The following is a 21,326-nucleotide window of genomic DNA, read 5'->3' as shown; positions in this document are numbered from 1 at the left end:
CATCATTGGAACTTGATTTTTCTCAACAATAAACCACTCTAATCATCTATCAATATCAGGATCTTATCTATACCCTAATAAGAAAATAAAAGTCTCAATGATTTTGAGGGTATTTTTTAAAAATGTATTTACATTTGAGAGGTATTTCATTATTAAAATATTTCAAATGTTTTTATATTTCCTTAAGATACCATAACATTTTAGTAAAGTTAACTTCAAAATTTTGATGTCCCTTTTATTTTTAAAAAATGTACATCATGTTTCCATTCTAATTTCAATATCGTTTAGGTTTGATTTTCTACCTGGTGTTCTGAAATATGAGCACTTGTATGTTTGTTACTAGGTCTGATATGAAAGTTTTCATTGACCTACATTAAAGAATGAAAAACAAAATACAAACTTATATCTCCTTCTACTGACATGATTCTAATGTTAGATGCCTTGCGTGAGAATTATTTTGCAGTATTTATTCAGGTAGTGAGTGCAAATACTCTCCAAGTAGTTAAAGGAGGTTTATTTAGACGAGTTTAAACTATACCATCCATGGTATCAGCCTCATCAACCACTTCAGAGCCTTTCTGGGATGAGACAGAATAAGAACAAGAATGCTAGCACAGACAGACCCCTGTGGGCTGAGGCAACCTGGCTTCTGTTCCAGCTCCAGCCCGTCTTCTCTATATGACCCTGGCCAGTTACTCAAGCTCTCTAAGCTTCCATTTTGTTCTGTGTCAAATGGGGATCATGAAAGCATCTATCCCACTGCTCACCTGTGCGAATTACGCACCTAAGGTGCTTAGCATGATGCTAGTACACAGAATAAAAACCAATGCTGTTATTAATAGCATCGATTCTGCCTCCTTTCTATCTACTTGCCAATGAATAACCTTTTAAAGGAAACAGAGGTATCTCTCATGCTACAAATTTCACTCACTGGACGCTTAAGTTTAGAGAACATTTCAGAAATCTGCAGCACACTTGTATGGCCACCATAATGTTGTAGCTCTAAGCCGTCTGGCCCTTTCCATCTACCCAGTGCTGTTTCTAGTTTTGAGTTCATCTCCTACATACCCACCTTCCAGCATCCAGAACACAGAGTGATCTTTCAAATACATAAGTTAGGTTATGTGACTCCCATCTACCATTACAAAGAGAATCAAATGTGAGCCCTACTATCTCTCCAGCTTCATCACCTAACACTCCTCTCATCATTGCCTGCTTTAGTCATGTTGGTCTTCTGTCCTGTCTTAGAACCAGCCAGGCTGCTTTCTGCCTCAGGGCATTTGCACTTCCTAGTCTTCCTATCTCTAATATTCTTCTTCCATTTGTATGCACGGCTGGCTTCTTCCCATCATTCAGGTCTCTGCCCAGGGGCCACCTCCTCAGAGAAGTCGTTCTGACCTCCCCAGATGAAGTAGCTGCCCTCTCCCATGCTATCCTATTGCTGTTTTATATTCTTCATAGCACTTACTGCTGTCTGAAATGGCTTTATTTATTTAATATACTTTCAAAAATAATTTTTAAATTTTTTTATTGAAGTGATTTATATTTATTTTATATACTTATAATGTTTATCTCTCTATACTGGACTGTAAATTCCATGAGAACAGGAATCTACTTTGTTTGTCCTGCTCACTAGGTAAATCGTAGCAACTAGAACAGTGCCTGGTATACAATGTAATGACTGATGAACAAATGAATGAATGCATGCATGAATGAATAGGAATATCGGCCTGCAAGTCCATGTCTACATTGCAGCAGCATTTTCCTTTTGAGAAAGAGCACTGCAGGGGAGGTCCCTGGTGGATTCTCTTTCACCATCCCCATTCCACTCTGGGGTGTACAAGAAGACTTGGAGCAAGATACCAGCATTGCTGGGTCTGGCTAATCTGCACCCACAGCCACAGCCACTCCATCGTACTCTTTATAAAGTACCATCTGGGTTTCAAATGAGGTCTAGTGAGTGCACTTCAGAATCCTACACTCACTTTTTGGCCCAGCACTTTACGGAGTGCTTTGAAAATTACTGTGCATTTCTGAGCACTGTCAAGCCCAATTAATAGCATAATAAGAAAGGTGTTATTGACCACTGACTGTGTACCCAGCACTGCCCCATTTCTGGCAGGCAGGCAGGTCATGACACTTACTTTGACTTTGAACTACTACTGGGGTCTAAATCGTCATATGTACGAAATAATTAAGAGACAAAATTTATATAAGATAATGCACAAAACCGTATGCCATGGATAACGAGTACAAAGGCGTTCAGCAAATTATGTTGGTCAGAGAAGACAGCTACTGCCTGTATTGAATGTGCACCTTAAATCTATTGTTTTATCGTGGTGTACTCGATACTCATATATTAGGCAAGTATTTCAGTTTAAAAATGTTACATTTTTGGCATGCCCTTTCATTTTGCAAAAAACATTCATTTGCATTCCCCCATTTAATGGTCCTGATAATAACAGTCATTATTCACTGAGTACTCACTATAAACCAGGCATTGTGCTAAGTGCTTTTACATTAATTATCTCAGAAAATACTTGTAATATACCTGTGGGGTAGGTATTATTATAACGCCCATCTGCAGACGAAGAAACTGAGGCATAGAAAAGTTGGGTAACTTGCTGAGTTCCCAAGTGGTGGAGCCAGAATGAAAGTTCTGAGAGTCTGACTGTGAGTCCCTGCCCTCAGCCAGCACACTACACTGTGTCTTCCCAAGTCCTTTGTCACAGATAAATGAACAGCAGGTGAAAATAAAATGTCTTCCCTCTCAGTCCATGGTGATATCATGGCTGAAACTGTAAGAGGTATGGAAGGTACTTCTGTTTGTTCTCCCCTCTAACTGCACCCTCTTGTCCTGTCCGGGAGGTGAAGGGTGTAGGCAACAGCTACTCTGATGGTTCCTCCCAGAGCTCAGGAATGGAAGTCCTCCTCGTTGTGAATGTATCCTACCTCATGACTCTGCTCACATTTTCTTTTCCAAAGTCTCAGTTTCCTTCAGTCATGACTATGTCTCCCAAAGACCCTTCATGGGAACAATTTCTGACTTCTTTAAAAACTCACTCTTGCTGGTTTTTCACATGCTGCTACTCACCAGCAACTGGCACAGTTAATCTATTCCTGATTGATGTGCCCATTTCTATATTTCCCTGAAAATACTTTGTGAATGCTTTGTTGCTAAGCAAAATCTGGGAAATGTTATATCTCCATCCACTCATAGGATGAGAGATGTGCTGTTTAGCCATCAGAGGTCTTGAAAAAATAACCAGCACTTTCTTGTGGAAAAAGGGTAGAACTATGTAAACCAATTCTACTACATACCAAAACAGAAGTTTGAGAATTATAAACATCCTAACATTTTGGGGGTATTTTTTTCTCCTTCTTAACTGGGATTTAATTATGTTTAAGAACCAATATTTACTCCCTCTTGGAAATACAAATCTGATTTTAACATGAAATGTGGGGAGATGCCTGTATGTTAGATAAGGAAGATGGTGAACAACTTTCAACAAAAGTGGATGATAGGGTCAGAAGTGGAAGCTAGAATCACTTAAACTACCAGCTCTTCACCCCTTTGAAAAATAAAAAATGACATGAGGTTTTCCACAGTGAAGAAAAAAAAAAATTAGTTCTTGGTCTCCATCCATTTTAGTATATAAATTCATCTTCTCAAACTGTCTTGGCAGGTAAAGATAGTTAATATTTCATGAGTGGAAACTATCTGAACTATTTATGATTTGTATGCAAGGCAAATAAAAGGTGGGGGAAATGAGGTTGCTAAAGACAATGACAGCTTTATAGGGTCTATTCACATTTCTGATTCGCTGATACCAGAATTTACCAAACAAAATCTCATGCTGAAAAAGCACTGTGCCGTGTGCACCATGACACCTGCTGTGCTCCAAGTCCAGTCATGACTTCAGATTAATTGAGAAGGAATTTAACAGTTTTAGAAATCTCTCTCCTCAGCCAGTGAGTGGGAAAGGCTCCCACAGCCCCCTGACAGGAACTGAACATCTCCACGAATCACACGCCTTATCATTTCCACTCAAATGAGGCTGAATTTCTGTCTATAACCTGCCCAGGCTGCCTCATTTCTTTACTCCAAAGTGCAAAATTAAAATCTGATAAAGGGAATGCTGTACTAGAGATTTTCATTAGCTCCAGGGCTGTCTAAGCTCCATTTAATTAAAAAAGGTTGCATCCAGCTGACTCATTCAGTATGAAAATTATTTGGTCCCTCTTTCTTTTTCAAACTGTGGAAAAGTGCGCTGTGTTTTAGTCGGTGGGAGACGTAGGATACAAGTGACCTCCTCGTCAGCAAAATTTAAGTTCCAGAGAAAATTCTTCTCTCCAGCTAAACATACAGAAATGTGTGTGTGTTTGCCTCTAGAATGCCCTGGTAGTACTAGTGAGGTTTCAAGGATTTGGTCTCAAGGAATAAAAAAGGACGGTGCTCAGTTTAAGGAAAAGGAGGGAGGAGGGGCTGGAACAAAGACTCTGCTGGAGAGTCTTTCTTTATTTGACTTTGGGCTCAAAGTCCTCTCTCTTGCACCAGGCTTTATTTAAAGATGCCCAGGTGGGATGCTATACAAATACTCAACGAGCATATCTGTGAGCTTCAAGACAGTGAAAATGCAGATTCCCTTGGGTGACACTTGTTATCGCATGCGTGTAGTCAAATATTCTGATACTCCCAGGAAAAATACTTGGCCAGAAAGGTTGTTCTTCCTTCCTATGGTAAAAACTACTCTGGCAAGCAGCGAAAATGTAGAGACAGTCATCCCTCATGCAACTGTGTTTTTGCTCCAGATATTTGAAGGGTCTGCCATTAATACTCACTTTATAGCTATTTTTAGAAAGGGAGAGTTTTACTATTTGCCTTTATTCTCCTCTAAGCAGAGTGGAAATGTCATAGAAATAACAGGAAGTCAAATGATTTCCCTTCTCTCCACACTCAATTTGCACCAAAGGCTTGAAAAAAAAAAAATCAAATAGTACAAGCCTGAAAATTCTATTTCAAACAATGCTTCTTTCCTCAATTTGGGGGTTTAAAGTAAATTACCTGCGGCTTGGGAAAAGGGATTTGGAAGATGAAGACGAGTTAACAAAGATCACCTGTTGTTTTAAAAAGAAATGACAAAAGCAGAATTAAACTCAGTGTCTCGCTGCCTTCTAACTCTGCTGCAGAAGCAATCATTGCAAGGGGAAGATAAAAGAGATTTATCCAGATGGATCCTCTCACCATGATCAGGTCCCTTCAGGGCCAGGCGGGTCTGGTGATGGGGCAGAATCTCAAGCTTGACCTGGTCGGTGGTGTTTGCCAGGAACTGGGTGGCTTCTGCGAGCGTACAGTACTCCATGCTGGTTCCGTCGATGGACAGGATGTGATCGCCCACATGCAGAGCACCACATCTACGGGAAGGGTAAAGTGTCAGTACGATGAAATGCCTTCCTCTTCAGATCACGACTTTCATGCCCTTCATAGTGAAAACTTCACACAGTTTTCATTTTACTTAAGAAAAAAGGGAAGGGTTTGCATATTATAGGAAACTCCACCTGTCAGATGTTTAAGCACCTTGGGTATGAACAGGAATGTAAAGCCTTCTAGAAAATACAGAAAAAAATAAAGGAAATGTTTTTCTCTTCTCCTTCATAAAGATATATTATTTGGAGGAGGGTAGTGTCAAAAGTTGAGGGGAAGTGAGCAGAGCAGAGGGAAGAACAGGAAAAGGTCTCCCCTTGACTATTCTCTGTGATTTTTCCTCCTAGGTTTTTATATCAATAGATAGGAGTTGATAAATAGCATCCTGACGTACTAGCCGAGTGGACAGCTACTTAAACTGCTTACCTCTCTGAAGAAGGGAAAAGAAGTGGAGGGAGATGATTAAAGCATCCTGCACCATTGAACTGGAGAGCACGCCTGGGCAGGGGACATCACTGTTCAAGGGCTGAACGCAGTTAAGACCACAGTGGAGCTGTAGACTGACCACTTCAGGGGATGTCACAGGTGATTGCACTGGAGTTGTGTTTGGTTTTTTCTTGGGGGGGGGAAGGTCTTAAGGTTTTTAATTAATTTATTTATTATCTTTTTAATGGAGGTACTGGGGATTGAACCCAGGACCTTGTGCATGCCAAGCACACACTCTACCCCTGAGCTACACCCTTCCCCTTCCATCGGAGTTGGAGGTTCACCAGGCAGAGCCAAGGCACATGGAGAAGAGGACTGGAAACAGGCAGGGGGTTTGGGCGTTCAATAGTCCACAGTGACAATAGTCTATTTCTCAAGACAAAAAAAGGCATTTCAAGCCATCCCTTCCATCTAAAAATAAGATTCCATGTGGATGCACTTGGAGTGTTTCAGCCATGGGAGGTGGGGATTTTCTCACCAGAAGCTGTAAAATAATCTATTAGGTGGTATGGTAGTCTTCCCCTCCCCCCTTCTTGTAAGTCTAAACGATTAATTAGGAAAAAGAACTCAGCGTAAAGAACGTGCATTTTTATCATGTCGTGGGAATGAATGATGTTTTCAGGGACTCTTGAAGAGTGTGAAACCCTAAGATGAACATACAATGCAGTGGAGGGCTTTTCTTTAAAGATCACATTATTTTAAAAACAGGTTTATTTATTTAAGAAAAAAGGAATATGATTTTATGATGGCAGGATTGAACTGTTCACAATTCAAGAAAACCCATGACTTCTCGGCATGGAACACAATAAAGATCTGCTTAGCTACCCTAAACCAAAAACAGGCTACCGCCCTAGGACACAGCAGGAAAATGTGCTCAGCCGCTTGACTTTGTCCCCCCTCCCCCCATTTTTAAAGGCCACAGCAAATATCTGGGTGAGGCAACATTACAGCATAGCGTGGCTGATGAGATAGGTGTATTTTTAAGCTCTAGAACAGTAACTTGCTTTGTGCATGAAACTTATATAAACTAGCAGAGGAGCCGTATTTTGTGTGTGTATGTGTGTGTATGCACATGTAGGAGTTACGTATTGTGTATATACATATATAACTGTATCTCTGTACATTTTAACACACAGGCAATTTTGAAAAGCAGGCACTTTCTATGACACTCACCTGTCTGCAATACTTGCAGATTTGATTTTATCTATGACAATGACCTGTTTGTTACAGCACATCGAGGTAGTTAGGGCCACCCCAAGGCTGGCTCCAGGAGTTTTGGCAACTTCAACTAGTAGTGGTCCGGATGCTGTTGCCACAGAATCTGTGGAAGGACAAATTTCAGAAAACAAAACAGAATGAAGCAAATAAGCAAACAGACACACAAAAAAGGTGGAGAATGTTCAAGTCTGGTGTTGTTCTGTTAGATTTCCCTCCATATAACATCCCCACGTCCAGTGAGTGGTAACTTCTTAGGGCATCTTTTAGGACCCTGGCTCTATCCAGCTTGGATTACAGTAATATGTACATGGATTTGTCTCTTCAATTAAAACATAAACTTCACATCAGTTAGGATAATGTCTTGTGCATCTTTATGCTCTCTAAAGTGCCTGGCACATAGTGGGTCTCTCAAGAAAAGTTTTTAAAGTGAATTAATTAATTCAATAAACATCTTAGCACTTACTATGGATGGATGGATACATGGATGGATGGATGGGTGGATGGGAGGGAGGGAGGTAGGGAAGGAAGGATGAACAGATGATTTCTCTAAGTAGCCCAGCAAGAGGAAGGCTTTACACTAAGTTCACTTCGTAAATCCTTTGGGTTTTCCCTACTTTGGACCTGATCTAGGGCACCTCTCCCTCAGAAGCATCTTCACCCATGCTTTATTTTCAGCTTAGACCTAACTCTCTTCATTCCTTCAACTTGTACTCACCCTTGGGCACCCCGTGTGAACATCAGTTCCCCTGGGAAGCCTCTCCTGACCATGTTTTGGTGAGATCCTTCTCTCATGTGCTCCCACAGCCTGCTACACGCCTGCTGTTGTAGCACACACCTCAATGTCTCTCAATTTAAGTGTAGATCAAACACCTGTGTCCTTTGCCAGACTGCAAGCTTGCTGTGACGGATGTAGATCAAATGCCTGTGTCCTTCGCCAGACAGCAAGCTTGCTGTGACAGCAGAGACTGTGCCTTGTCCCTCACAGCATCCTCAGTGTCTGGCATAATGACTGGCACAGAGGAGTTGTGCAAGAAGTGGTCGTTCAATGAATGCATGAAACAGTGAGACTCATGACATCGTTCAAAGCTCAGAAAAGGCAGAGGTCATACAGGAAAGAGCCCTGGACATGGATTTTTAACCCCTGTGTTTAATTCTTCTTTTGGACATATTTTGATCATGGTATCCTAGACAAGTTACTAATACTTTCTAAGGCTGCTTGCTTACCTAGAAAATGGTACCTTTTCCTCAGCGTTTATTACAGTGGAAATCAATGTATAGTTAAAGCATTTTGTAATTAATAAAGTGCTATACACTGAGAATATTATTATAATTATTGATATATTATGACCTCAAGACTTTGAGTCATCTCATTTTTCAAGACTGCATATTGTCTGTAGTACTTTTATGACTTTCTACTGCTTTGGTGTTTGAGACTTCATTAATACAACTCTGTCTTTCTGCAAACTACATCTTTAACACCAAGCCACCACCCAGATAGGGTGAACTAGGAAATCTGCATTCCTATTGCTAAAGTGCAGGCAGTATTCACTGAGTCATAAAGTTAAAAGTTCCATGGGAGAGAACCATCTTCAGTTCAGATGAAGCAAGATATTTCTTAAATAAGGTAAAGATGAGAACAGTAATGCCAACAACATTCATATTCCAGGTATGCACTATGCACTTGTATGCACTATGTTTCTTAAATGATTGGATCTTATTTACAAAACTGAAACAGACTCACAGACATAGAAAACAAACTTATGGTTACCGAGGGGAAAGGGTGTGGGAAGGAATAAATTGGGAGTTTGGTATTTGCAGATACACACTACTATATATAAAATAGATAAACAACAAGGTCATACTATACAGCACAGGGAACTATATTCAATACCTTGTAATAGTCTATAATAAAAAAAGAACATGAAAAGGAATACACACACACACACACACAACTGACTCACTATGCTGGACACCAGATATTGACACAACACTATAAATCAACATTTTATATGTCAATTAAAAAACAAGTATATGACATTCTGAAAAAGGCAAAACTATGGTGATAGTAAAAAGATCATTAGTTTCCAGGGGAAGGGGAGGGATGAATAGGCAGAGCACAGGGGATTTTAGAGCAGTGAAATTACTCAATCTATTAATTACTTGTATCTATAATGGTGCATACATATCATTAAACATCTGTCCAAATCCACAGAAGGTACACCGCCAAGAGTGAACCCTAATGTAAACTATAGATGCGGGTTGATTATGATGTGTCAGTGTGGGTTCATCAGTTGTGACAAATGCACAGCTCCGGTGGGGATGCAGATAAGGGGGATGTTGATAAGGGGGAGGCTGTGCCTGTGCGGGTACAGGTAGTGTGTGGGACAGCTCAATTTTTTTGTGAACCTAAAACTGCTCTAAGAAACAAAGTCTATTTAAAAAAAAAAAGATTGGTGATAGTTCTAAAAAAGGTTAAGAGACCCTCAGGGCCTGCATCTCTTCTTATCAATTTCAGGGCAGAATTTCATTAAAAATAGCTGGAAGAAGCCAAAGGTCTTAGTCCACTAAGAGGACTTTGTGGTTCTGGGGTGTTAACGGCTATAATTTTCCCCATGAACCTAACTTTGTGGTCCTGCTCAACTTGCTGTGTTAACATCTTGATCTTCGGCCACTGACAACATCTGGCTTCTCTTCCTTCTCCCTCATTTCCTGCTTTGTTTCTCTCCAGTGCCTGGCTTGGTCACGGTGCTGTCCAGGGTCCTGCCGCACTCTCACTACGGAGTTTACAGTGAGTGGCCCCTGTGTCTATTTGCAACGGTGGTTATCACCTCATCTGCCTCAACTGAGACCTCCTACTAAAGCATTCTGCTTGGCCCTCGAAGATTTTTTAGTTGTCCCTCCATCACTAGGGTAGTTGATTCTTCCCACCTCTCAACTCTAATAGCCCAAGTTCTGCTGCTAAGCCAAGTGCACATAGCCTGATGCCTGTGGCTCCACCCCCAGAAGTCTGCTGTCCTCTTCTTCCTGGAGTTTGCTCCCCAGAAATGCCTTTTTCTGCTCAGGTTGAACCTCATGTGACCTCTGGCCTAGTGCTGCCTTTTCTCACATTGTCTTCACAGAATTTTAGAAGGGCTCATTTCAGAAGGACTGATTTCCCAAATCACTTCACACAGACTTGCTAGATTTTAATAGAAAGGTTTGTGAGGTGACAATCACATATTTTCTTCCACATGATTTTCTCAGGTCTAGAGATAAATTTATTGGGCTTAACAGATGAAAGTAATAAAGTTTCTCTGTTAGCTCTAACTTAACCTCTTACAAATGACAGAAACTGACAGTTGTTCCTTGGTGTCTCATCTTCCTTTCTTTCTTAGTAATAAGCTTTCTATGTTTCAGCTGAGCAAACGGCTGCCCAGCTAAGGACAATGCTTCCCAGTCTCCTCTGCAGTGAGGTGCAACTATGGGACCAAGTTCCAGCCAACAGGAAGTGAGTAGAAGTGAGATGCGATGCAGTCTTAAAAGAATGGCTGTGCCCTCCTCTACCTCACTTCCCCCTTCATGCTGATGCACTGTGGCCCAGAACGGGTGTGGCATCTTCCACCATGCAGACAAGGGCAGGGACCACACGATAGAGGACACGTAGATTCCTGAAACTGTATCCTCAGAGGTTGCTTAGTCTCCCAAGAAATAAACTCCTATCACATTCAAGCTAGTAGTGTAACTTTTGAGTTTTTGTTACCTGCTGAATCTATATCCTGACAGGCCTTTCCGCATGAGTCTATTCCTCCAACATTCCTTTCTTTCTTGAATTTTTATTCTAAGAAGCAGTTATTTATAGTTATTTGCAGATGTGAATTTTATAAAACCACAACCAACCATTACCCAGGATGCACATTAGGTTTTCATTTTTCTTAAAAGCATTACATCATGAATAAAGATCCGAGTTTTATTTTTATTTTTATTTTTTTAAGATCCAAGTTTTAAAAGAGGCTATTAGCATGCACAAAAGTTCTTTAAATATAAACACTTATATTACTATTTTTTTGGTGGCCTCTATATTTGGTAAGGTATTAGAAATTATATCCTTGTATGGTTCTACTATTTCAGTTAGAGTGAAGAATAAATGCCAATTTATTAATTTTTTTTTTATTTGTAGAAAGAAATGACAGCACAGGGAAAGGGTACCACATCTTCTGCCAGCATTAGTTTAGAGGGAGAGAGAGAGCACTCGCAGCTGCCCTGGCACATGTCTCTGAATGGAAACTAGGAAACAGTCTCTCTGTAAGCAGGACTTTCCCATTAAGGCTTTAAAGGAACAGCAAGTGCAATATTTCTATCTGGGGGAGCCTAATGGGCAGTGAATGAGTTTCTTTTAAAATTTAAAGTAGAACGCTTCAGGACCCTGAAAAGAGAACTGTAGACTCATGGTTAAGGGAAGAAGCAGCGTGATTCTGAGCTGGGCTCAGGTCTGGAGGCCTGGAGGGGGTCCTCGCCATGCCACCTCCCATGTGGCCCAAGGCACCACCCCCTTCAGACCTCATTTTCTTCACCTGTAAACTCAGGGGACCTCAACGACAGTTCACACAACTGCTTAGGTAGGTGTGTCCCAGCCTCCTCCCCTCTCCTCTCCCACTCTCAGGGCTATTTGAAAGGGTGCTTCTGGATTTTTTACAGCAAGGGAGGAAGAGGATGAGGCTGACGTAGCCTCAAGGAGACTGAACTCAATGATTAACCTTTTTAATTTTGTTATTTTATTTTATTTTTTGAGGTCTAATTTCTAATGTGAACTTGACTCTCCACTTTACTACCTTTTAGAAGTTAGGATGTCTGAACCACTGGGCCAACTAGAGATCACAGAGGCACTCAGGGAAATAATAATACTTAAACAATAATTGATAATTTCCCTCCTGTTAAAACTTTCCTTTTGCCAAATAACGTATGGTGTTAAAAATCAGGATAGAGGTTACCCCTGGGGAAGGGAGAGGCTGCATGGAACAGGACCTGGCCCATAGGGAACAATGTTAACTATTACTGTTATTACTACCATTATTATTAGTACTGTCAGACTGTTTTGAAATAAAAGGAAAAAGTATCAAAAAAATAGAAAATTTCAATAAAAGTTCTCTAACCCTCATAACCTATGACTGTTCAGAAAAGTAGCAATGTCAGGCAAGTAAGAGCCTAGTGGGAACTGGAAAATTAGAGGTTAATAAGCTTCATAAAAATACACAATAGCTGAATTTAAATCCCAGTTTCCTACCAATGAGTAGAAGAGGTGAACTGCTACATATAAAAGTAATTCTAGACAATTAATGTTTGTCAAGATGGGATGCAAAAACTTGCATCCAAAAGACTGCGTTTGAGGAATGGTCCCCCACCTTCGTACCCTCGTCACATAATATGACACTTTCCCATTAAAGAGTTTCCAGGGCACAACTTTAACTTTTTAACAAGACTGTGTTGCAAGGAGGTCCTAACTTAGGCAGAAAAAAAAAATGATGAGGAAAAGAAGGCACTTATTTCATGTAAAGATGATCAGGGATTGCTGACAAGAGCTTACTGAACATGAGCTAGCAACAGATGATTCCCTCAAATCAGGATAATCTGATGAGATTTTTAATAAAGGAAGTATTAAGAAATGTGTGGGCAGGTTATAAGGAAACCACAAGGGATGCCATACTCTGGGTTAGAAGGAACAGGGCATCTTACTTCACGAGGCCTGAAGGACGGTATGGAGAGGGCTACCTGACAGGAGCTGGGACCTTCAGTCAAAGGATGCAGTCATCCTCAGGGAATCCACAGGGTGAAGCCAGGCAATGACACTGGACATCACTGTCCTCCCTCCCTCTGATCTCTGCCATGATTCCCTCTTAGCTAAACCCAACTAGAGCCAGAGGGCATGGGAGCCCATAATGCAGGTCACAGCACAGAGTAGCAGGGAGGAGGGCGGTGAGTGGTTCTGGAGGTAAAAAGAAGGACACCCTTATTTGTATATATCTCCGATCAATTTCTTTCCACAAAAGTCTGGACGGTGTTTGCTTTAAAAAAAAAATGTAATATAAAGAAGCAATCAGGAAGAAGAAAAAGAGCTTACAAATGCCTTGCCCACAAGGGTTAACAGAGATGCCTTGACTGAATTGCAAAAATGACTTTAAATTATAGGTAAATTCACAGAGACAGACAGTAGATTAGTAGTTGCCAGGGGTTGGGGGCAGAGGGGGCTACAGGGTGACTGCTTAAGTTCTGGAACTAGGCAGAGCTGATGGTTGCACAACATTGTGAATATACTAAGTGCCACTGAATTTTATACTTTAAAGTGGTTAATTATACATTATGTGAATTTTGATTCAGTTAAAAAAATGTGACTGAACTTCTCAGAAACCAGGACAATATCGGAAACATGGTCAACGATGCAGTTCTCACTGTTGGAAAGGAGGACGTCTTCTAGTCCCCATAGTGGAAATAAGGATTCTTGCAGCAGGGCTCTCTAAAAGGTGGACAAGTGTATAAAACATATATGATGAGTTAAATACAGAGAAGACACAGAAGATGCTGATTCTAGCACATGATCAGAAAAAGTAACTATGCTAAAAAATGAAACTGCCTCAAATGCCAAGGCAAAAATTGCATCTTTGTAGCTAACCATTTTGGTAAATAAGGCAAATAAATTACACTTAAAATTTTTCTACAATATAAAAAACATCCCTCCCATGGAGTTCTGTATAGAGATGCTACTAACTGATATAAGGGTAATGTCCTCAATGCATTTTTATAATAGGACACAGGGGTGGTTTTCAATGGCTGTTCCTTGATCAAAGTTGAGGCATAAGATTAAAAAGCAAATCAAGGATGGTGTTTCTATAATGGGACAAGCTAACGTGGTGGTCAACTTGATCTACAGACAGATCCTAGGGTGTACAGACTGGATGTGTCCATGGGGATCTTTCCTAGATATCAGCCTTTCCCCTTACTTAGGTTTCTAGCAGAAGCTGGGCATTAGACAATTCAGGAAGGTCCTCTGGGAGGGGACCTGGTGTGCTGGCATTTTATGTACATGCCTGAGACCAGATCCAAATGCTTTTGACATCAGGTGAATCAGTGGCAGGATTAACATACTCTCAGGAGGCTGGAAAAACCTAACTAGATTCTTGTCAGGGTAGAAGATCACCCACCTCACATTCCCACAGAACTGGGCTCTCTAGGTCTGCAGGCTAAGTCATCATTCCTGCGGCAGCATGAATTTAAAAATACATTTACTGAGTGCTAACTGTATTCCAGGAACGTCAGAAGGTATCAGAGACTCCAAGATGAAAATGTATTATCCCTTCCTTCTCATAAGCCCGTGGGATCCCTTGCCAAGAAGGCAGGGGGAGTGCGATAGAACCCAGGATTCCACTATGGAAACTTACTCTGTTGAACCACATGAAGTCTCTAGTTAGTTTTCTTTATAACAGCGGGACACATAATGTTTGCAATCTGCATCCCACCTAATGAAATAATGAAATCTTTAATATAGTAGGGTCAAAGTGCTTATAAAAACATTGGGATTATCTTTCCAGATTTCTAGGAAGATTACCCAAGTATGTCAAAAAGTATGTCAAGTATGTCACGATCCACAGAAGGAGACTGAATCTCCCTGTCCATAGGACTGTCTGCAGGAAGGTAACTATCGTTACCAAGTCTCTATGGTACATGTCAAGGGAGTGATGTGAGACCTACGGGGACCAGAGGAGGTTGAGCAAGGTGAGCTGGGATGGCTGGGATGAGCTTATTCGGTGAGACAGAATTTGAACTGAATGTTTCTCAGCTGCTTTTATTTCAATGGGCTCCAGGAAAAGAACACTATTTTAGCAAGCACTGCTTTCCAGCATTACCCATGTGGCAGTTATCTCCACATCACAGAAGGGGATCTACAAATGCTAACGCTTAATTGATCATTAGCCTTCTCTGGCAATTGTTTTCCATAATAAATGTTTCCGCACTACAACATCAGGAAGTGCACACTGCCTTGTGGTGTTAAGCCTATGTCCCCAGCTGCCACCCCGTTCTATCCACAGAGAGCCTTCTGAAAAGCCCGAGTCCAAAAGCCCTGGCCCGATTCCAAGATATCTCATAAGATATATAGGAAAAATAAAAGCAAGCAGACAGGGCAGATGAATGGGGCACCCTTATTTACGAAAGTGTAAGAGAGAAAAATGGACTGTGTCAAAATAAGAAAAATAAACAGAAGAAAAATCAGAAAGAAATAATCAAGAGCCCATCCCCTGACAGAAGATTAGTTTATTCCACTGAAGTGAAGCAGGGTTGAGAAAAATGGATCATGCAGATATAAATTATTCATGGTTAAAGACATCTTAGTCATTAAGATATTTACACCCTCACAGAAGCCCTTGCACACTGTGTTGATTTATGGGCTATGTAATTACATAAGATACACTGATGACTGTTTGCATGGGAAACATTTTGGGTTTTTTATTTTGTTAATCAGTTTTCCCACTTTGAGCCTGCATTTCAATCAGAGCACCAGGCTTAATTAGAACCTCCGGGGTGGGGGGTGGGGGTAGCAGAAAGACTAGGCTTGGTAATAGCTTTGCCTGCCTTACATTCCTTCAGATAAAAAGTACCTTTGGGAGACTTTTCAACTTACCCACTAGTTAAAAGTATTTTTATTAGTGATAGCCTATTCAAATAATGGTATTAATAATTTCAGCCCTTGTCAGAGGAGCTAAACTCCAATAAATATTTTTTTAACTCTAAACAAATGCTGGTTTATTTTTGTCTATTGAAATACACTATTCGGAACATATTCCCATAAAACAAAAAAAATGTACCTTCCATATTTAAATAAGCCTATTTGAAATCCTAAGTTTTTCCTGGGCAGCTAAAGGGGGAACTTGAACAGCTACTGTATTGGAAGAAGGGTCCAAACAGTGCAACTGAAATTCAGTAATACGTCCCATGTTAACTTGAGTTTCACTAAAGTATGATTTGTGATTGACTTTCATTCTCTGCAGCAGCCTCACTCTAGTAATTTTATTAACTTTGGAATATCTTGACACCCTCCCTCCTCTTCCATTTTACAGGACTGATTTTTCTTTTGTACCCTGATAATAAGGTTTCAGTGTTTTAAAATTTTTCATTTAAGCATAACAAATATATGGAGAAATGCATAAATTGTAAGTTTAAAGCTTGATAGCTTTTCATAAACTAAACAGATCTAACCTAGAAATAGAACAATACCAGCATCAAAGAATCCCCACACATGTTCCTTTAAATCACTCCCCTGACTCACAGGTAACCACTGTCTTGACATCTAGCAGCATAGTTTAATATTACTTACTTCCTAAAAAGACTCTGTACTCTTCTGTATCTGGCTTCTTTTGCCTAATACTATGTTTGTAAGACTCATGTATATGGTTAGGGGTAGTTTTAGATCATCCATTCTCATTGCTATATAATATTCCACTGGATGAACCAGCCATAATTTATTCATTTTACTACTTAGGTATTTTCTGTTTTCTGGCTAATACAAATATCGATGCTATGAACACTCCAGTATGTCTTTTGGTGAACACAGGCATGCATTTCTATGGAAGTCATAACTAGGAGTGGAACTGTTGGGCTGCAGGGTGTGAATATGTTCGGCTTAGGTAAATACTATCAAAGAGCTTTCCAAGCATTGTATAAATTCATCCTCTCATTAATAGGGAATGAGAGTTCCAGTTGCTCCATATGTTTGTCAGCTCTTGCTGTGGTCAGTCTTCTCCATCATAGGCATGGAGTGGCATCACTTTGTGGTTTCAATTTGCATTTCCCTGATGACTAAAGTGTCGAGCAATCTTCCATGGCTTACTGGCCATCTGGATACCTTCTTTTTACAAAGTGTCTGTTCAAACTTCCCCACCCCAACTTTCTGTTAGGTTGTCTGGTTTACTGATTTGTGGGAATTCACAAAAACTTATTCTGATATCAGTGCTTTATTGAGTATATGTTTTGCAAATTAATTCCCCCCCTCGATGGCTTACCATTTCAGAATCTTAATGGTGTCTTTTGATGAAGATAAGTTCTTAGTTATTCTTTTTTAAATTTTATGGTTAGTATTCTTTGATATGTTTAAGAAATCTTTGCTTCCTGTACAGTCATGATGATGTTCTCCTATGCTTCTGCTACAGGATTTATTATTTAATTTGCACATGTAGATCAGAAGTCCATCTAGAATTGATTTCTGTATATGATGTCACTATATATTTTCTTCACATGGATATAGCTGACCCATCACCAATTTTTTTTGAAAAGACCATTTTTCCTCACTGTATTACAATGCCACTCATGTCATAAATTGGATGACTACATATGTACAGTTCTGTTTCTGGACACTGTTTTGTTCTACTGGTCAATTTGTCAGTCTTTCTTATGCCAGCAGGACACTGTCTTAATTACTTTAGCTTGTTAATAGCTTGGGACAGCTGGTAGCATAAATTCTCTGGCTTTGTTGTTATTCTTCAAGACTGCCTTGGCTTTTCTTGGCCCTTTGTAGACTGATGTTTTTATTGTATATGTAGCTCAGGGGAAGCTAGAACCCATTAGCTAAATAAGTGAGGGAGCTTAGGCTCCTGGCTAAGGAATGACAACGTATGAAATAATCATGTTAGGATTTACATGGTGGGTTTCATTATTAAATTTGGTAGACTGCCATAGTTTTCACAGACATTTAAAAATGTTTTTTAGAATACTAATAGAAGTCTTCCCACTTAAATTTCTAGGGCTCTGATCTTGTCCCATGGAGATACATGATAAAGAGATTTTAAACTTTTAAAAGAGGGGGTGAGAAAAGTAAGGTCACAGAATTCCTTAAGGAAGTTTCTGAGCACAGGCACAGCGACCTGGGGCACATTTTGTAGACAAGGCTGTGTTCCTTACTGCAAAACCTCTGGAAGCTTTCATTTCCATTGTCAGTACCAAGGTGAGGACTTAAAAAAAAAAAAAAAAAAAAAAGAGGGGGCATGATTCTGTCTACCAGGAGCAAGCTTTCAGGAAACTCACAAAGTTTATGTCCTACTTGCTGTAAAAAGTGTAAAAGCCAAATGAATCTGGCATTTAAGTGACTGATACGAATGGGAAGGTAGAAATATCGGCCACAAAGTGAAAAATCCTTTGGCCTGACGGTTAAAAAGATTTGGCATATACACATGATTCCTGCACAATCATCATTTTCCATATCATCATTTTCCAGAAAGCCTGACTCCCCCTCAGTCTAAAAATAGTCAGTGTCAGGTTTTTCTGAGTTGGATAAGTGATCCACACAGAAAATGGAATGAATCTCCATCAGGTTCTGCTGAGGTAGAGAAACTACTTAAGTAGGAGTAAGTGCCTGCCAGCCTGAAAAAGAATTCTTACTACTCAGGGTTCTTAACCTCCCAAGACTGGGAGGGAACGAACGCTCTGTCAGGAAGAGTTAATGGCTTAATGGCAACATGCAGACTCTCTCTGGCATCCTGGGCTAGGTTTAGCTTTATGGTTACAGTAAAAAAAAAAAAAAAAAAAGGATATCCTAGTCCTCTAGGAATAGATCTGCAATAAGATAAATGAATACCAACCATGCAGAGATCCTAAAAGCCAATTTATTTGTAAGTTGCCAAAAATATACTTAGAAATACTTAAAGCACCTATATTTCTGACTGACCTTGTGGTTTTACAGGACATAAACACAATATTTAAAACAAAACAAAAAACAAAACCAACACTGGGCCAAGTACAGGTCCAAAGACATGGCTGGATTAAAAAAGGAAAACAATTTGACCACTATGCATTCAAACCACTGATGCCTCGTCAATGAAGATGCAAAGGAGCAGGGCATCAACAGAGCAAGGGCACGAAGACGGCCCCCAGCGTGGGCCAACGTGACTGCTGGATAGGAAGACTAGGCACATTGTCCAGTGTCTTGAACCCTGTGGGTCCTCAATAACACTCATTTATTAATCACAAAGTAAATGAAATTTTAAACAGAAAAGTTTGACCTATTGCTGGAAGGGACAGAAAATAAGCTGGACATCAGAATCAGGACCTAGAGGGGAGGGTATATAGTTCAGTGGTGGAGTGCATGCCTTGCATGCACAAGGTCCTGGGTTCAATTCCCAGTACCTCTGTTTAAAAAAATAAACAAATAAATAAACCTAAAAAAATTACCTCCCCCTGTAAGATTAAATAAAAAAAAAAGAATCAGGACCTAAAAAAGTTTAGACAGGTTGGAATGATGTGCGAATATTTAGAAGTTATTTTTAACAGGATGAAAGAGGATGTGCCTTACGTTTTTACTGTAAGTTTACAAAGTGCTTTGTCTATCATCTTGTTTCTTTGTCGCAACCACCCTGTGGGATGAGCCCGGGCATTTTAAACACTCTCCAGGTGACTCCATTGTTCAGTGAGGGTGCAGAGCTCTTGCTTTATGCGGCAAGCGTGGTTGGCAGGAAGCTGTTTGTTACTAGAGATGTTCAAATAGAGTTTGGTAAGGGAAGTCCTGAAGAAATTCCTGCATTAGATTGTGGTCCAAGCAAATGATGCTGAAATTCAATTACTGCGGTGTTATCAACTTCAGAGAACACTGTCCCCCAGGGGGACTTACATGCCTTCAGAAGCATGTTTTGATCATCTTGCCACCTATTGGGTTAGATGGGTCTTCTGCAGGCATCTGTTTCTTGACAAGGGAGGGCATTTGAAAGTGATAAATAGCACTTTATACTTCCATGAACAGAAATGGAAACAACTCCTGAAATACTTCAAAATACAGAAAACTTCCCTAAACCAGTACAAACAGCAGAAAGTTGAGCCCACTCTTTTGGTGGAAACTTGAGAATCTGTGGAGACCAAGGACATTCTGGACAAATCTGTAGAATGAAGGAAGGCGAGACTCTCTGCCAGAGGGCAAGAGATGGTTCCACTTTGAACCCTTCATCATGGAACCCCGACTTTGATGATGGTGCTGTAATATCACTCAGGGTGTCTTTATTACCTTAAGAAGTGCATATAGACCCTTACTTTGGGAGTACACCTGTGGCCTTTTTCCTTGACTATCTTTTTCTCTCCTCACTTAGGAGACAACCTAGATCCTCATACTTCTGATTCCCTATGGAAATCTGGGCTGCAGATACAGTGCCCAGGAGTCTGTGAGAATGTCTGAGAATACTTGAGATGTTAAGAGAGGGAAGGAAAAAGAGGTCAGAGGATTCCTGGAAAATTATGTCTCACTCCTTTAGTCTGAGTAATTTTACCATAACCTGAATCAATAAAAATGTCTGAATGATTAAACACCAGTAATTAACTCAGTGTCTCACTTTCTTCCCTCATACTCAGAATTCTCTTGGGTGCTTAATATTAAATATTTGATGTTCTGGGATTTTTTTTTTTTTTTGGTTCAATAATGCCCTTAGGCCTAACACAATTTTATTTTAAATGACAAGATTTCACTTTCATTTTTAAATATTCTCTGTAAAACTTTTTACTTTTGAAGGGATATTAACTGAGTCTTGCATTTCATTTTCAGAATCTTAAGTTTAGAGCAAAAGACATTGCCCGTCACTTTTTCTGCTGCTTTCAAAACTTTCATCCATACTTAAAACATTCATTGTTTCATAGATTAACTACAATTATTCTCAGTCTTCTGTTCGGTATCATATTAGATTTGTGAGGTTGATTCTAGGTTTAACATGATATTATCTGTGTGATCGTGGGCAATTACTATGACCTCTTTGAGATATTACTTTGTGAAAAACAAGGATAAGGATGTATATGTCACAGGGTGGCTATGACAATTAAATTCTTATTAATAATAAAATGTATAAAGTACCTTGCACAGAGCTTGGCAGACACTAACCACACAAATTGTTAGTTCTCTCCTTCTCCACTGTTTCTTTAGTTAAACCCAGGACATGCTGATGTCATCTGCGCTGCTTAATTTCTTAGTTGGTAAATAAATTACTTTCTTTACTTGACCAGAAAAAGCTAGAGAAAAGTCTCTCAGGTCAAAAAATTAAATTATTATTTATATGCCCCCAGAAGTTTAAGTTAGTGTTTGCACCTATGTAAGAAGTAATGATGTTGTGGTCAGGAGAAAGTTCTAACGGAAAGAGAAAGGATGGTGGGATGAAGGAGCCAGACAGCTTTGTGGTGTATCACTAGTTCGATTTTCATGCATTGTTCC

General features: G+C 40.0%; 1 protein-coding gene and 1 non-coding gene across 9 annotated transcripts in view; both read right to left on the bottom strand.

The window, feature by feature from the left end:
• GRIP1 (glutamate receptor interacting protein 1) overlaps positions 1 to 21,326 on the bottom strand; it is a 612,763-nt gene that overhangs the window by 100,757 nt on the left and 490,680 nt on the right. For all 8 annotated transcript variants that reach the window (XM_031462799.2, XM_064491721.1, XM_064491717.1 and 5 more), the window contains 2 exons: positions 7,085 to 7,232; positions 5,246 to 5,415 (listed from right to left, as the gene is read on the bottom strand). In XM_031462799.2, the coding sequence (XP_031318659.1) occupies positions 5,246 to 5,415; positions 7,085 to 7,232 (318 nt within the window). The remainder of the gene's footprint in view (positions 1 to 5,245; positions 5,416 to 7,084; positions 7,233 to 21,326) is intronic.
• TRNAA-GGC (transfer RNA alanine (anticodon GGC)) lies at positions 6,097 to 6,170 on the bottom strand. Its single transcript has one exon. It is a non-coding gene; the product is annotated as a tRNA-Ala (tRNA).

The sequence above is a fragment of the Camelus dromedarius genome, chromosome 11 (genome assembly GCF_036321535.1).
Source record: "Camelus dromedarius isolate mCamDro1 chromosome 11, mCamDro1.pat, whole genome shotgun sequence".
In the NCBI taxonomy this organism is placed as follows: domain Eukaryota; kingdom Metazoa; phylum Chordata; class Mammalia; order Artiodactyla; family Camelidae; genus Camelus; species Camelus dromedarius.
Note: the sequence above shows the minus strand (reverse complement) of the source record. Positions and strands in the feature narration are given on the sequence as shown.